At 38.4% G+C, this 18,065-nt stretch overlaps 1 protein-coding gene across 3 annotated transcripts; it reads left to right on the plus strand.

Annotated features, from left to right (window-relative positions):
• The first annotated feature begins 109 nt into the window (after window positions 1-109).
• On the plus strand, window positions 110-17,124 carry yrk (Yes-related kinase). 3 transcript variants are annotated; one of them, XM_077590520.1, is made up of 14 exons: window positions 110-249; window positions 4,644-4,690; window positions 5,196-5,455; window positions 6,466-6,568; window positions 6,645-6,743; window positions 6,815-6,918; window positions 8,231-8,380; window positions 8,625-8,789; window positions 10,211-10,366; window positions 11,373-11,552; window positions 12,680-12,756; window positions 12,833-12,986; window positions 14,177-14,308; window positions 16,001-17,124. In XM_077590520.1, exons 3-14 carry the CDS (start codon window positions 5,212-5,214, stop codon window positions 16,207-16,209), a joined length of 1,773 nt encoding a protein of 590 aa, XP_077446646.1. In that variant the 5' UTR covers window positions 110-249; window positions 4,644-4,690; window positions 5,196-5,211; the 3' UTR covers window positions 16,210-17,124. The 3 variants fall into 3 exon arrangements, with proteins under 3 accessions (XP_077446646.1, XP_077446644.1, XP_077446645.1); XM_077590518.1 differs by lacking the exon at window positions 10,211-10,366; XM_077590519.1 differs by lacking the exon at window positions 8,625-8,789.
• Window positions 17,125-18,065: the final 941 nt, after the last annotated feature.

The following is an 18,065-nucleotide window of genomic DNA, read 5'->3' on the forward strand; positions in this document are numbered from 1 at the left end:
CGATTAAACAAGACATGGTTTTATCGTGACGTCAGCATCCTTAAAAGTCCACCATGTTTCATTCCTCAAGTGTTGCGCAAATTACCCGCGCCATCTCCCCTCTAGGCTGGCGTGCGTGCGTGCGCGCTCCCGGGTGGGCCGGACCTCTACGTGGTCGTCTTCCGGTCCAGCGCGCGCACGCTCACGTCCAAAAGTTACGCAGCTGCTGAGCAAGTGGACACCCGGCTTCACACACGACAGCGTCCATTGGTAAGTCCATAAATAAGCATTTTTTTGTCCTTTAAAATGATTTTTTTTGCTCATTACATACACTTATTTTAAGTTTTATAATCGGGAGACATCAGAAAGCTCTTGCATAACGGTCCAAATGAGAATTTGCTGTTTCCTGTCCTGTTTGTTGGCACGGGGATTTTTTGGCTCATGGTTTATTTTGTATTTAAGTAAATGATTGTGTTGGTGTGACGACCCCAAACATGCGTTTATGTTCGCGAGCTGTGGGGAAAATGTTTTTAAAATGAGTTTTTATAAGTTTAAAAGTCAGGTGTTAGTTAACTCATTGACTGCCAGCCCCTCCCAGTTCAATTGGGTTTTGACGTCTGTCGCCGTCAATGGCACTGAAACGTGATTGATGACTTTTTTTTTAATGGATTGCATGTTTACCGTCGTTCGGGTTGCAGCAATTAAATAACAAAGATTTGATCATTTAAAAATAATTGACAACTGCACTTCTAGTCCAAAGTTTTTGGATTTTTTTTCCCAGAAAAAATATGCTTTTTTAACACTTTACATAACATAAACAAAAAGAGGGAAAACAAACATCAAAAGTAACCCCCAAAATTAAAGTTTGTTAAATTTTCATAAATATTTTCAAATAAAAAGAAAAATGGAAGGATTCTTCTCATTGAAATGTTGAATCATAAAAATATACACAATAGAATAATTGTATAAAAATATAATAATTGATCTAAAAAGATATTGGAATTTTTCAAAATGAATATTTTGATGAAGACTAATCTTTTTATTGATTTTATATTTTACACTTTATTTAAATAAAAACTAACTATTTTTTTCGTTGCCCTTATTAATAAATCTGCCTTAAAAATAATAATCATAAAGGAAAATATAAGAAAATATATCTAATAAAAATAAACATTCTCTTTTGAAAAAACTATTATAATAAAAATAAAAATGAGCCATTCATGCTTAATTAGTTAAAATATGCTTTATACTTTTCAGTTGAAAAAAACAAAATGAAAAAAAGTAACATTTTTAAATATGTTTCCCAATGATTGATTAATATTTCTAATAAAAAGAAAAAAAACCTTTAATAGGTTCACCAATAGGCAATCCCCAAATGCATACACAAAGAGAAAAAGATATATAATAATATGAAATAAAATCCTGACACCCTGTAAATTATGATTTACATTTGTACATCTTTATTTGATTTGACGAATGAATAATCAGCGAAGAGCAATCCAAATAATCACTGGCGACAGCCCCAATCAGCGTCGTCATCGTTCTATTAAATATAGCTCCAAAATGTCCCGATGACATTCCCAAAATGCGCCATATCACCGAGTCACTTGAGAACGCTGACAAGAAGACAAAGAAGGAAGTTGAAAATAAGTGTCAACGTCCACCCTCACTCTGCACTGAATCGCAAAGGTCAGAGGTCAAGCAGGGATGGGTGGCTTCTGAATCACTTCTGTCGAAATTCACGCGGGAAAACTCCCCCGCGGGAAGTCCTCCCAGACGGCGTTCCCGTCTCGCGCGTCTCCGCCTTGGAATTTTTTCCAACGCGGGAAGGAAGGAAGGAAGGAAGTCAGGCGGAATGGTGGGCGTGTCCGCCGGTTTCAAATCAGGTGGCTGTCACACCTGCGCCGGGGTTCGATTCGGCCGGTGGTTACCGTGGCAACCGGCCGTCGGAATGCTCCGGCGAAGGGGGGGGGGGATGTGACGACACGTAGCGGAAAGGGGGCTTTTCCTTTCCACCTCCCTTCCTCCCCCCTTGACCGCCCGCGTACCTTCTGTGCAAATGTGTAAGACTTCCCATTGTCCTATCATCCTGCACACCCGCATTCTGCATCCTGTGGTGGTGGTGGTTTGTTTCCTGGGAATGTGCAAATGTGGCCGGGCACTAGAAAGCAGGGTTTTAAAAGAGGCATAACGCAGTAGAAGAATAACCGGGAGTGTGAAAGTACGTATGTATATGACTTTAAGAATGGGGTTTGTCTGTTTTGAGTGTGTTGGAGAATTCCCCAGTGAAAAGCAGCTTATCTGCGCAGTTGCCCGTGCAGGAAATGGGTGTGTCGCTCTCATTTGATTCCTTGGCAGCCAAATTGGAGGAGAGAGAGAGAGAAGCGCAAGCAGATGTTTAGTCGTATGATAATATATAATATTGGTTTAGATTAAATAACTTTATTCATCCCGTATTTGGGAAATTTCATTGTCACAGTAAGCAAGAGGGTGAGAATACAGACACAGGAAAATATAAATAGATAGGTAATAAATAAGTTAATAAATAAATAACCGTGTTGGTGATATATATATATATATATATATATATATATATATATATATATATATATATATACATATACACATATACAGATATATACATATACACATATACAGATGTACATGTATACATACGGTTGGTCTTAACTAATCTTAACTTTACGCCCATTTAAATGAATGAGACCCAGAAAAGTGCCATCTGGGACAATAGAATTGATTGATTGATTGATTGATTTGATAAGGGACAGCACATATTAATGAACATATATATGTAAATATGCAAGATTGTAGCTGTGGGCTAATTTCCATCTTTAGTCCCTTGTGTCGGTTGAAGATAAACAATAACACATACTAGACACACACACACACGTAGCACAATTTTAAACGGTAGCGTGATTTTGTACGTTCAACCGCCAGGCTTTATGATGATTGGCCAAGAGGTTCAGTGATGGGAGTTCACGTATGTTAATTGAAGGTGCTTTGGCTTTTTGAAGGGAACTACTACACAGTCACCTCTAGAGCCAGCCGGTTATTGTGACGCTTTTTGTGGATCTACTTATGATAAATATGTATGTTGCTAAGATAACTGCCTTTAGGGCTGAATTTTAAAGTGTGCGGTCTTCATTTATAACATGTGACAGCAAGGAAGTGTGTTTGTGTGTGTGTTTGTGTCACTTTTTTGGCTAATGGGAGCTATTGTTTCTGCAAGTGTGTGTTGTTTATGACTTTTGTGGTACTGCGTCAGCTGCTTTGTATGTACTGTAGACTTGAATTTGTGTGTGTGTGTGTGTGTGTGTGTCCATGAACAGTGGCGTGAGTTTCCAGGAAAAGGGGGGAGCCGTCGGAGGGGTGGCCAGGAAACGTGAACATGGCTAACTTCCTGTTGCTCCCTGATGGCGGACTTGATAGTTACACGGGTGCTTTTATGGGCTTTTGGGTATTCTGAATATACATTTTTAGATGCGATTTATTTCATATTTTTGTAAAGGATTCCATTGGACGGCAAAAATTTGCGTTAAATTCTCAGGGTGGGAATTTTCATTTATGGGTGTACCAATACTTTTGGCAATTAGCTATTTATAAGGTGAAAAAAAAATTGCAGATGGAGAGATATAAGGGAAATTGATTTTTAGAGTGAAGACATTAATAGGTAATTTTTTTATTTGAACAGTAATTTGGGGTTACTTCTTTAGGAAATTATTAGATTTGATTTTGGGGGAGAAAATATTTTTATTTCATTTTCAAAAATACATTTTATTCTGTGTTTTAATGACAGTACAAATATATCAATACTGTACTTGTAAAATAAGAAAAATATTATTTATTTAAATGATAAATATATTCTTAAATTTATTGTGTATAATTTATTTTATGATTAAAAACTGAAAACAAATACATAATTAAATTTTTTTAATTTTTTTTTTTCAGTTAATCCAGGCTTCAACTTTTAATGACATGAATTCAGAACAAAATATTTAAAAAATATATTATTTGAACTTGGAAAACAAACAATTGAGTTTATTATTAATAATCTCTTGGGAGTATTATTTATGAATATATTTTTGCTCAAATTGTCAAAAATAATAGAAGAATTTCAAATGTATTAACGACAAATATATCCATTCTGTACATAATTTACATGTATAAAAAATGAATCATCTTATTTTAATGGTAAATTAATGACACACACAAAAAAATGATAAAAATGTGAATTTACTGAAAGAAAAAGCATTTATTTAACCAATTAACAAGAAATAAATCTATTAAAAAAAGGTCAAATGTAAAACAAATAAATCAAAATCTGTCAATAAATGATTACTCCTCACCCTGCAACCTGTATAACGTTTAACGGAAGCATTTGAGTTGTCTTCCACGCCTACTTAATCAAACGTCCGGATGTGGCGGCCACTTTTTGCTACCCGTTGGCATGACGCAAAACCTTTGGCGTAACGTTTCACACGCTGGCTTGAACGTGAAGACGTTAGCAGCTTGTTTAAAAAGGCGCGCATGCGCTCACGGGCATCCTTTTTCGAAACAGCCACAGGCCGAAAAGCGGATGTGGCCAAACTTGCATGTGTCTTACTTATCTGCCTGTCTTCGTTTGTTTCTTTCTCTGACCGCAGCGGCGATGCTAATCGACAAATGATCTGACACAGGAAGAAAACATCTGGTGAGTTTCCGCCCATTTTCAATTCACTTATTAGGAGTTAAGATTGTAATACTTGGCAGCTAAATAGCAATGTGTATTATTGATACTAGATCAACTGAATTGTTTTCAGGGTCTATATCATTTTTTTTTTATTGTGGGGAGAAAAAAGGATACAACTACAGTGGTACCTCGAGATACGAGCTTAATGCGTTCCGGGACTGAGCTCGTATGTCGATTTTCTTGTAACTCAAACGAACGTTTCCCATAGAAATGAACTCAAAACAAATGAATTCGTTCCAACCCTCTGAAAAAACACCGAAAAGAGGATATTGGATTGGAAAAACATTTTTATTTATTCTAATTCGCCAATTATTAACAAAGTAACAAATAACTAGTGGTTTAATAGTACTAAAATGTGTTTAATAGTTCTAAAATTAGACGGATTTGGCGGAAGGGAGTGAGAGGGGGGAGAGGGGGGGGACTTTTTGCACGGCAACGCGCTCGTAACATAACATGGTTTGTCCAGACGGCGTCCCTCGACGATGGGTTGCGCTTGCTGCAAGCACAAGAAGTCGGCCAAACTGGAAGCGGCCGCCTTGACCAGCGCCGCCGATACTTCCGCACCGTCGGCCGACAATGGCGATGCCGTCTTATCGGCGGGGGGGCCGCCGACGGGACGCTACTGCCCGAACCCCACGCAGGCCATACCGGACTTCAACAAGGGATTCTCCACCACGGCCATCTTCCCAAACTCCAATACGCAGAATTGGGCTACTGGAGTCACAAGTAGGGATTTTATTTTTATACCAAAGTTAACAATTGGGAGGGATTTGGATGCAAATATAGTTTTATTCACTTGCGATAATGTTCAAACACAAAAAAAGGTCACTGCTTACCAGTGCAGACATTTTGTGCCGTCAGTTAGTGTATAGCCGCAAACATAGACTCAAACACAGGCGCATTAAAAGAAGAATACTCACATTTTAATAGGCTAAAATAGAATCAGCATTGATAACATTTCCACTCCTTTGTTGACGTTTTCTCCAATAATAATAAGCTTCAGATCCAAAAATAATAAGATTATTTCCAGGGCGCAAAAGAGTAAGTCTGCAAATGTCTATGCCTTTTTAAAATGAATCAAAATATACTAACTTCTTTGGATTATTTTCACATTATTTCCATAGTTCCAAAACTAAGGGAAATCAATGGAATGTGGGTGTTATTTATACAGTTTGTGTGTGCTTTTGTGTTCTTAAACAAATATATTTTTGACCTTTGACCTCATTGCCCAGTCATTTAAACACATCGCTCTCTACAATATGTCCTGCAGGTTTGATAATATATCGCTTATTTTTTTTTCTTAAATTATGTTGACCATAAACATATTTTTGACGAAAAATATAAACCCATTGCTCACATATACTGCAAATGTGAAAACTATCTTTTTATCCATTCTTGAACACAAACTTATTTTTGACCTCTCAGACCTTTCAAACTTACCTTTATTTTGCACTCATACATTGCAAATTTGATAACTTTCTTAAGTCTTAAACACAAACATATTTCTGACCTCTATGACCTTTGACAGAAAAAAAAATAAGACCACTTTTCATGTACGCATTTGTGAATAACAGACATGCACATATAGATTTAAAGCCAATATCGTAATGTAATGTCATGTACATGTTAAGCAATTAAGAACTGCATTTCTCGTAACCTTTGACCCCAACAAAAGATGTTGTTGCTGGAGTCTCAAAATAGTTGATGTTGACGTGTTTTTTTTTTGGTCCATAAAGGTGGCGGCGTCACGCTTTTCATTGCGCTCTACGACTACGACGCTCGCACTGAGGATGATCTCACCTTCCAGAAAGGGGAAAAGTTTCAAATCATCAACAACACGTGAGCGCAAACAAAGGCGTATTCTGACTTGACGGTGGAATTTGTCACTTGACAATTTTGTGTTGACGTAATGCAGCGAGGGCGACTGGTGGGAGGCTCGATCTCTGGACACGGGCAACGCCGGGTACATCCCGTCCAACTACGTCGCTCCGGTGGACTCGATACAGGCCGAGGAGTGAGTACGCGCACCCCTGAGCGCATCTTGCTTGGGTGTGTTATTGTGACATGATGTTGCCATGGTGACAGGTGGTATTTCGGAAAGATGGGGAGAAAGGATGCAGAGAGACAGCTGCTGGGCCACGGCAACCAGAGGGGGACTTTCCTCATTCGGGAGAGCGAAACCACCAAAGGTGGGTGGAGTCAACTCACTGACAATAACAATAAGAGGGTCAAATTCATCTTTCTCACGGCCATTATTTCTGACAATCAATACAAAACTGATTTGTCAGTTGATTCATTGTTTAGGGACATTTAGAGACACATAGAGCTTGCTAACATCAGATCATCTCTTAGCTTTTTCTTTTTGTCATTTTTACTTCACTTAGTTTACTTTACAGGGAAAACAGTAAATATTTTTTTAATTGTATGTATACATATATATTTATGTGTGTGTATGTATGTGTATATATATATATAATGCAACACGCGTATTTATTTATTTACTTTATTTATTACCTATTTATGTATAATGTATGTATATGTGTATGTATGTATATATGTGTATGTATGTGTATATATATGTATATGTGTGTATGTATATATATATATGTGTATATATGTATGTATATATATGTATATCTGTGTATGTGTATATGTGTATATACGTGTATATGTGTGTGTATGTGTATATATATGTATATGTATATCTGTGTATGTGTATATGTGTATATACGTGTATATATGTGTGTATGTGTATATATATGTATATGTGTCTGTGTATATGTATGTGAATATGTGTATATGTGTATATACGTGTATATATGTGTGTGTGTGTATATGTGTGTATATATGTGTGTGTGTATGTGTGTGTGGATGTGTATGAATATGTATGTATATGTGTTTATATATATATACATACATATGTATGTATGTATATATATATATATATAATATATATATATATATATATATATATATATATATATATATATATATATATATATATTACGTGTTTGATTTAAAAAATGTAGCTATTTTATTTTATTCTGGGAATTTATATTTATTCATTGTTCAAAATGACTTTTAAGTTATTTTTTTTCATTTATCTATCATCAAAAGGGAAAACAGAGTTACATTCTCTTTTTCTGGTTATGACGTCACAACCAGAATTGATGATCATGTGTAGCTTTATTGCGCAGCGCTGCGCTAGCTAGTACATACAGAACAGTTACATGGCAACAAGAGAATAGTCTTCAACCTACAAATATCCACAGCTTGTTTTTTCGTTGTTGAGGGTGCTGCCAAGGCAACTGTGAAACTAAGACTAATTAGGACCATTTTAAAGTCACTTGCTGTACTTTTTCCCAGCGCCTTAAAAGTTTCGCAATAGGTACATTATTTATTGATATAGATTTGTTTTTCTATCCTATTTTGAGGTTTGGAAAAATGCAAAATGAAGCTTTGTGTGACTGTTTCCATTGTGTCTTGTTTGGGGCATCCCAGGCGCTTACTCGCTTTCCATCCGGGACTGGGACGAGAACAAGGGGGACCACGTGAAGCACTATAAGATCCGTAAGCTGGACAACGGCGGCTACTACATCACCACCAGGTCTCAGTTTGACACCGTGCAACAGCTGGTGGCGCACTACACAGGTACCACTCAAACTTTTCCCTTATCCGCTTTCCCAATATGTTTGTTTGCTTTATTATTCTCGTTCTGACTCGAACATTGACCTTCAGTCGTGCTCGTTTGTGGAAAGTTGACGCGATAGTTGTTGTTGTTGTTTTTTCCCCCTTGTCCAAGCAAGCAGGTTTTGCTTGTTTTTTCCCTTCATGTGTTTTTGTTCTACTTCTTGTGTGTTTGTCCCTTCCTTCCTTCCCCACCGGCCGGGCTCAGAGCGAGCGGCGGGGCTTTGCTGCCGCCTGATTGGCAGTTGCAAGCGGGGCATGCCCAAGCTGGCAGATTTATCGGTGAAGACCAAGGACATGTGGGAGATTCCTCGCGAATCCCTGCAGCTGACTAAAAAGCTTGGCAACGGCCAGTTTGGAGAAGTGTGGATGGGTAGGACGCATGGGGAGGGGAAAGGAGGGGGGGTGGGGGGTCTACTCGGGGGATATTTTTCCGGAGGGTCTTACGGGAAGCAGACCTGGATCACAACAGGAGCAACAAATGATAATGATATGAAATGGCTCGCCACATTTAGGTGGGGAAGCAGTTCAGTACATATGATAGCATAACATTATTTCAATGAAGATGCTGTATCTGTCAGACTACCATTACCATGCGACATAAGATTTGAGCCCGTCACGACACGATGCAGAAATATTAGTATCTATAACAAATGGATATTTTTACTCCTGTTACCCTCACACCCATCAGAGCAGTTGAAACGAAGATTAGGTTAGATGACTTTATACATCCCGTATTCGGGAAATTTCACTGTCACAGTAGCAAGAGGGTGAGAATACAGACACAGGAAAAGACATTTTAGACATAAATAAATAGGTAATAAATAAGTAAATAAATAAGCATGTTGCATGAAATATATATATATATATATATATATATATATATATATATATATATATATATATATATATATATATATGTATGTGTGTGTATATGTGTATGTGTGTATATATGTGTATGTGTGTATGTGTGTATATATGTGTGTGTGTCTGTGTCTATATGTGTGTGTGTCTATGTGTATGTGTGTCTGTGTATGTGTGTATATTTGTGTAGGTGTATTTGTGTATATGTATATATATATGTATGTATGTATATATATGTATGTATGTATGTGTATATATATATATATATATATGTGTATGTGTATGTGTATGCGAATGCGTATGCGTATACATATACATATGTGTGTGTGTGTATGTGTGTATATATAAGCTCCGATTCATCGGAATTACAACATGTTATGATGTATATGATACAATCCCGTGCTATACAGTATGGTATGATTCATTCCAATTATTTTGTATTATGATACAGCACAAAATAGTTGGATTCAAACTATATATATATATATATATATATATATATATATATATATATATATATATATATATATATATATATATATATATATATATATATATATATATATATATATATATATATATATATATATATATATATATATAAATAAATACAATTAACTTGAATTAAAATAGGATGTCCAATGCAATACAAATGGAGTCTGAGCATTTGCAATATATCACCAAACAATAAGCCTGGCTCCGAATATGAGGAGGTCAATACTAAGCAAAAATGACCTCAAGAGGTCCACCTCGCAATACTTTAGTCCTGTCGTTTCATATCTGAAGTGACTTTGAAAAAGCTCAATCCAGGTGTGCGTAACCCTCGCCTCCCTCTGTCACAGCATGTGCATGTCTCATCACCCTCTCATCAGCCATCTTTGTCACCCCTCTTCCCATCCTTCCATCACTCCATCATCCCTCCGTTTCAAGACACTAACGACGGGCTGTGCTACTACCTGACCACGGCCTGTCTTAACTGCACGCCGCTTACCTTGGGCTTGGGCCGGGACGCCTGGGAGGTGCCCCGGTCCATGCTGTCCCTGAGGAGGAAGCTGGGACACGGATGCTTTGGGGACGTGTGGATGGGTGAGACCACACACACTCACACATACACAAACACACAAAAGCGAAATCGGTTTCATTATTATCAATGTTTGTTGTTCTGGCTACAAGTCAACATTTGTATTTTTTTGTTTATTTTTTTGTCATCTCAGGGTCAGGATTCAAAATACAGTAATCCCTCGAATATCACGGTTTATGTAGACCAGACATGGCCGCAATAATCGAAAAATCACAAAGTAGGGTGACCCTATTATAACTATTTTTATTTATTTATTTTGAGTACTGAGTCCTAGTAGCAAGAGTGGCTTCTGCTTACGAGTTGCAGCGTGGATTTTCACATTTTTATGAACTTCGAAATATATATATATATATTTTTTAAATAATTAATAGCAGAAAAAAATCACGAAGAAGTGAATTTGCGATAATTGAGGGAAGACTACCCTATAACGGTTCCTTTAAAAAAATGACTCATTTCTGGAACTAAGTTGCTTTACATTTTTAGTTATCAACTCATGAGCTGCTATTAGTTAAAAAAGGAATTTGTGATTTATTTTGTTCCGCTTCCTTGAAATAACCCTTTTATGTGATTTAATGTTGCGATAGTTCTATTCAAATTGGGTGAACGACAGACATTTGGATATTGTGTTCAATAGATGCAAAAATATGTGATGGATTGATCATATCTATGAATTATACTGCCTCCTTCTGGTCAAAGTTGTGGTCAATTTCAGTAGTCGTTTTCAAACCCCGACTTAAAAAAACAAGTATTTAAAATAAATTAATATACAATATTTTTCACTATTATTATTTCATTCTCAACTTATTTTCATGACTTAAAAAAAAATGACTGCACTGACTTTGTGTGTCTAGTCTCTCCTTAAAGCCAGCCAAGTTCTCGCCATGTAGCTCAGGTATTGCTTTGCATGCAGAATAACGTGCATGATCATTCAATACTGCATTTTCTGCATGCCGACTCACAATATGCCGTCCTCTACTGTACGTGCTGACGTGGGGTGCATGTTAATGTCAGGCATGTGGAACGGGACCACCAAGGTCGCGGTGAAGACCCTGAAGCCGGGCACCATGTCCCCCGAGGCTTTTCTGGAGGAGGCTCAGATCATGAAGAGGCTCCGCCACGACAAGCTGGTGCAGCTCTACGCTGTGGTTTCGGAGGAGCCCATTTACATCATCACTGAGTTCATGAGCCAAGGTAGGCACTTGTTTTTGTGGACACTGTTTGTATTGGGGTTGTGACACTGTCAAAATTGGGATACAGTGGTACCTCGACATACCCAACATATGAGGAATTTGAGATACAAGTCACATTTTGGGCAAATATTTAGCTTGGAGTACGAGACAAATTTTGATCTATTTGATTAATGTCTCTGTGGTCGCAACTCCCTCGTGTAATGTCTCTGCGAGCACTGGGCGGAGCGTTGTATTTTTTCAGTGTTTTTTTTTTCTTTTTCCGTTAGTCATTGCGAATGGCGGACCTTGCTCGATAACACGAGAGGAGTATATACTACATCTCGTTGGCAAGTGGTCGCGCGTTATCCTATTGTGAGGACATTTGTGTGCATCATTTCGGGAATATTTTGAAGGGAAGACAAAAGCAAACAACCCTTCCTTGTTAGGTTGCATGTGAAAGTCAGGGGGGAGGCGGGGCAAATGGAGCCAAAGAAAGGTATACAAATTTCAAACAAAATTAGGATTAAGTTTAGTGTAAGGTTAGATTAAATTTATTTTTGAGTGCGTCGTAATCCAAGTTCATTTAAATTTGTTTGTTATGTTACGAGCGCGTTGCCGTGCAAAAATTCCCCCCTCTCTCTCCCCTCCGCGAAATCCGTCTAACTTTAGTACTATTAAACACATTTTAGTAATATTAAACCACTAGTTATATGTTACTTTGTTAATAGATGGCCAATTAGAACAAATAAAAATGTTTTTTCCAATCCAATATCCCGTTTTGGGTGTTTTTTCAGAGGGTTGGAACAAATTCATTTGTTTTCCATTCATTTCAATGGGAAACGTTCATTTAAGTTACGAGTAAATTGACATACGAGCTCAGTCCCGGAACGCATTAAGCTCGTATCTCGAGGTACCACTGTAGTTTATAGATATAACAACAACAACAACAACGATACATAGCTATTTTCACAACAATTTACAGCCATCAGCTCTACCTATGAAAATTCGAGTTATGGAACCAGTTAATTTTGTAAGTAGAGGTAGCACTGTAGTACTTAACTCGTTTGCAAGTCATACCTTGAATATGTCAAATCCAATTACGCTCCCAAATAAAGATTGATCATTTCCTGTCTCTCTGGCTCCTTTCAGGAAGTTTACTGGACTTCTTAAAAGACGGTGAGGGCCAAAACCTGAAGCTACCCCAGCTCGTGGACATGGCAGCGCAGGTTATTGAAAATTAAATAAAAGGCCACAATCCTCCCAGTGCATATTTGACATTATAAAGCGAGTTTGGGCTTTCAGATCGCGGCCGGTATGGCTTACATCGAGAGGATGAACTACATCCACAGGGACCTGCGTGCTGCCAACATTCTGGTCGGAGACAACCTGGTGTGCAAGATTGCGGACTTTGGTCTGGCCAGGCTCATTGAGGATAACGAGTACACCGCTCGACAAGGTACGTCCAACAAGAGAGAGAGAGAAATGAGTGTGTGATAGTATTTGGGAGGTTTTTTTCTCTGTATAGGACATCCCCAATCCCCCAAAATCCCCAAAAGTCCTTCATTAACTACAGTGGTACCTCGACATAAGAGTGCCCCGACATATGAGCAATTTGAGATACGAGTAAAATTTTGAGCAGATATTTATCTTGAGATACGAGACGAATGTTGATATATGAGCATACAGCGGACGCGAGAGGCTGCTCATAAGAACATCATGGCCACCGTCTTTCTGGTCGCAACTCCCTCGTGTAATGTCTCTACGAGCACTGGGCGGAGCATTGCATTTTTTTCAGTTTTTTCCTATTAGTCAGTGCGAATGGCGTATATACTACTTCTCGTTAGCAAGTGGTCGTGCGTTATGCAATTGTGAGGATATTTTTGTGCATCATTTTCAGAATATTTTGAAGGGAAGACAAAAGCAAACACCTCTCGATAGATTGTATCTAAAAGTCAGGGTGGAGGCGGGGCAAATAGAGCCAAGAAGGTATCAAAATTAAAAACAAAATTAGAATTAAGTTTAATTTAAGGTTAGATTCAACTTATTTTTGAGTGTGTCTGCATCATAATCCAAGTTCATTTAAATTTGTTTATGTTGTGTTACGTGCGCGTTGCCGTGCAACAAGTCTTCCCCCCCGTCCCCTCCGCGAAATCCGTCGAATTTTAATAATATTAAACACATTTTAGTAGTATTAAACCACTAGTTATTTGTTACTTTGTTAATAGATGACGAATTAGAAAAAATAAAAAACATTTTCCAATCCAATATCCTGTTTTTGGTGTTTTTTTTCAGAAGGTTGGAACGAATTAATTTGTTTTTAGTTCATTTCTATGGGAAACGTCCGTTTGAGTTAGGAGAAAATCGACATACGAGCTCAGTCCCGGAACGCATTAAGCTCTTATCTCGAGGTACCACTGTACTGGCTCGTTACCTGGCCGTGCACGATTTGGAAATTCCTTTCAGGCGTCATCACAATCAAGACGGATAGCATGTGGCTAAGTTGTTCCTCAATTGGCAGCAACATCAGCCAAGCACCACTTACCGATCGATACGTTTATTTGCGCACACTGACTGTATATGTGAAATATGCCTCGTATGTTTAGTGCATAATTATGAAAGCTTGCTTCCTTGTTGCCATGGCGCCAGGAGCTAAGTTCCCCATCAAATGGACGGCTCCGGAAGCGGCGCTGTACGGACGCTTCACCATCAAATCAGACGTGTGGAGCTTCGGCATCCTTCTCACCGAGCTAATCACCAAGGGACGCGTGCCCTACCCAGGTAAAAAGTTTGGAGCCAGTGGGAGTCAGAGGTCGTTTCATAAAATAGAGGAAAATTCAGGGAGAGCATAATCATACCTGTCAACCTCTGCCGATAACTGCCCTTATAAATGATTATGATTCCCCTTACAAACCCCCCAAAAACCTTACAAACACCGTACGACGAGTCGTACGGTGTTTGTAAGGTTTTTGGGGGGTTTGTAAGGGGAATCATAATCATTTATAAGGGCAGTTATCGGCAGAGGTTGACAGGTATGCATAATCCGTGCTTTCAGTAGTATTTGAAAAAAAAAATAGTTTACAGTTACGACGGGATTGAATACAAAGTGGTACAAGGCAGGAAATATAACACAATGCTGCTATATTCGTTAGCATGTCGTATGATATCATTGAGTGAAATTCACTTTAATTGTGTTACTATTAGGCAAGACATGATATAATACAATTTTCTTTTATTTGGATATGATCCATTCTAGTCTAGTACGCAATATTATCCATTTACAAATGCCAAACTAGAGTTCCTCCAAAATGATATAGTACTACCTCTTGCGCAGTGTCAAAATGAGATCTAAATTCTAATTGCAAAGTGTGTATCCTGATATTTGGAAAATAATTTACAACTAAACACTAACACTAACATTTGAACCTGAATGTTTCAGTGTGATTTTTCTAAGTAAACAGCATTCTTAAGCATTGGGGAAAAAGGTAAGAGAGAAAAAAAATGGTGGCAATTTTCATTTTTAAAAAAAAAGCAGGTCAGAAGTGGGTTTATTTGAAAAGATCAGGATTTTTTGAAAGGCAATTTTTTTCTTTTTCTTTCGAATTTTTTAATACAGTGGTACCTTGTCATACGAGTACCCCGACATACGAGCAATTTGTGATACGAGTAAAATTTTGAGCAAATATTTATCTTCAGATGGTCGCATGTGGTCATGCGATATCCTATTGTGAGGACATTTGTGTGCATCATTTTGGGAATATTTTGAAGGTTATACAAAAGCAAACAACCCTCGATAGGTTGCATGTGAAAGTCACGGTGGAGGCGGGGCAAATAGAGCCAAAGAAAGGTATACAAATTTAAAACCAAATTAGAATTAAGTTTAGTGTAAGGTTAGATTAAATTTATTTTTGAGTGCGTCTGCATCGTAATCCAAGTTCATTTAAATTTGTTTATGTTATGTTCCGAGCGTGTTGCCGTGCAAAAAGTCACCCCCCTCTCTCTCCTCCGCAAAATCCGTCTAATTTTAGTACTATTAAACCACTAGTTATTTGTTACTTTGTAAATAGATGGCAAATTAGAACAATTAAAAATGTTTTTCCAATCCAATATCCCGTTTTGGGTGTTTTTTCAGAGGGTTGGAACAAATTCATTTGTTTTCCATTCATTTCAATGGGAAACGTTCATTTAAGTTACGAGTAAATCGACATACGAGCTCAGTCCCGGAACGCATTAAACTCGTATCTCAAGGTACCACTGTATATATATAATGGTTTCATATCAATGTTTTGCTATTCACAGCCCTTCTTGATGAAGTACAAAAATGCAATGTTTCTTCATTTCCAATTGATTTAGCTTTGTTCAACTCTCGTGCATAATCTGATTTAGATGTTGCTACTCTCACAATGCATTTTGCTTCAGTTCACCATTCCCTTCTATTTTTTTACCCCCCTCATATCCTTAAATCCCTTGAAGGCATGAACAACCGGGAGGTGCTGGAGCAGGTAGAACGGGGCTATCGGATGGCCTGCGCCCCGGGCTGCCCCGCCTCGCTCCACGAGCTCATGCTGCAGTGCTGGCGGCGCGAGGCCGACGAGAGGCACACCTTCGAGTACCTGCAGTCCTTCCTCGAGGATTATTTCACCGCCACCGAGCCGCAGTACCAGCCGGGCGAGAACCTGTGACCACGCACGCATACAAAAAAAAAAACATACACATACGTTTAAAAAAGAAAAAAAAGAAAAGAAAAGAGAAAAACACCAATACATTTTGTCGCCTTTTCCCCCGCAACCTTTCGGGACGGGCGAGGAGAGCGCTTGGACCTCGGCTGATCGGGCCCTGCAGTGATGTTGCTTTACTCGGTAACCATGACAACAAGGAAGGAGATGTAGATGGTCGGGGAGGAGGGATGCGACTTGGCACATGATCCTCACATCTTTCCCAGTCGCCATATAGTGTTCCATTCATTCGAGCCTTTTCTTTTGGCATTGTGATGCATTGATGGTCAAGGTTGAGACTGAGCAAACATGGAAGCATTCGGGGGTGCTGTGTGTGTGCGCGCAGTTAGATTGGAACGGCGCTTCTCAAACTAGGCTTTTAAGACAACAATTTGAAAGCCATAAATTGTTTCTTTGATAAAAACAAACAAAGAAGCAGCTCTGATATGATTGTAATGCACAGTATTAATATATCTAACATCTCTGGATTATTTTGTCATTGTTTGTTTTAGAACCCTTGGATTAGAAATTACGTATTCAAGAGAATGTACTTGTACGGTTACATTTACTTGCACAGATCAGTCCGTTTTGGTATTAAATTCTATGTAAAAATGAGCAAATAGTTTCAGTAAGTCGAGAGATGGTGATTGAATGACTTATTTTGCATGAGCCGTCTCTTAGTTGTTGTTGTTTTTTAATTAATTTAACACATTACAAAAACTATCTATAGCAAAAAAACGCATTTATTCATTCATTGGGAGGGCAGGGAGAAAAAAAAGGGAAATGTCATAGTATTTCAAAAGTTTTTTTTTATTGTACTCTTACATGGATTTTATTTCTGTCATAATAAATATAAGATATATTTGGATAAGCTCTCTTTAAGATTATAGTAGTTGTTTTCTTATCCAAAACATTTTTGAAGGCTCTTTATTTATACGTACTTTTTATTTTATTTTGTATTTTTTTGGTACCACCTACGTAATTATATTCGCTTGTCAGGTGAGGTGATTAGTTAGGACACTGCTCCAACTAGCATAAAGTTTGTAGTACGCGAATAAAAAAGCAAATGTGTCTTATCACGGTACTTCGGACGAAAACGTACAAAGAAATACAAATGGTAAGTGATTTTTAATCCGCATTCAATTTCTTTTCTTAATAATTTGTTTGTTTGCGAATTACTGGCTAGAGGTATAGCTAGTTTACAGTTGGCAAACTCGCTGGCATTTCGTTTCTCCGTCTCTACTTCCAAATGTAAACGTGTTTACTCTCACACTATGTACTAGCGTTAATAAACGATGTACTAGCGTTAATAAAATATGTTTTATAGCGGTTTAAATGCTTTAAATTAGTTGGTTATAGCGAAATACGCTTGAATCGAGTCGTAAACAGAGAACTACAACTCCCACAATTCCACAGGTGAAGCGCGAATCTATGGGTACCCGGATGACTTTTGACACCAGACACTGTAGAAGCGGACTGGAGAGAAACACACAGCAGCTGGAGCTGCAGAGGCGCGTGGTTGTTCGGTCTCCCTTTCCCCGCTGCTCCATTCCGAAACACGAGCACGAAGACTGTCCAAGCCTCTTTCACCTCTCCATCTTCCCTTCCTTCGTGTGCGCCGACGTGAATCGCTCGTGGCGCGGTGGAGCTCAACCGCGACATGCCTCGCAGCCAGCCCAGCAACGGCGCCTCTAACCGGGCTAGGAGCAGAGCGTGGGTCCGCCACTGAGAACCAGCATCCAGCCAGTGAGTAACCATTGCACCACATACCCACTACTGTATTTTTCTTGAATGTAAACTTGTACATGGTGAATGTCAGCGCC

The sequence above is a fragment of the Stigmatopora argus genome, chromosome 21, assembly GCF_051989625.1.
Source record: "Stigmatopora argus isolate UIUO_Sarg chromosome 21, RoL_Sarg_1.0, whole genome shotgun sequence".
In the NCBI taxonomy this organism is placed as follows: domain Eukaryota; kingdom Metazoa; phylum Chordata; class Actinopteri; order Syngnathiformes; family Syngnathidae; genus Stigmatopora; species Stigmatopora argus.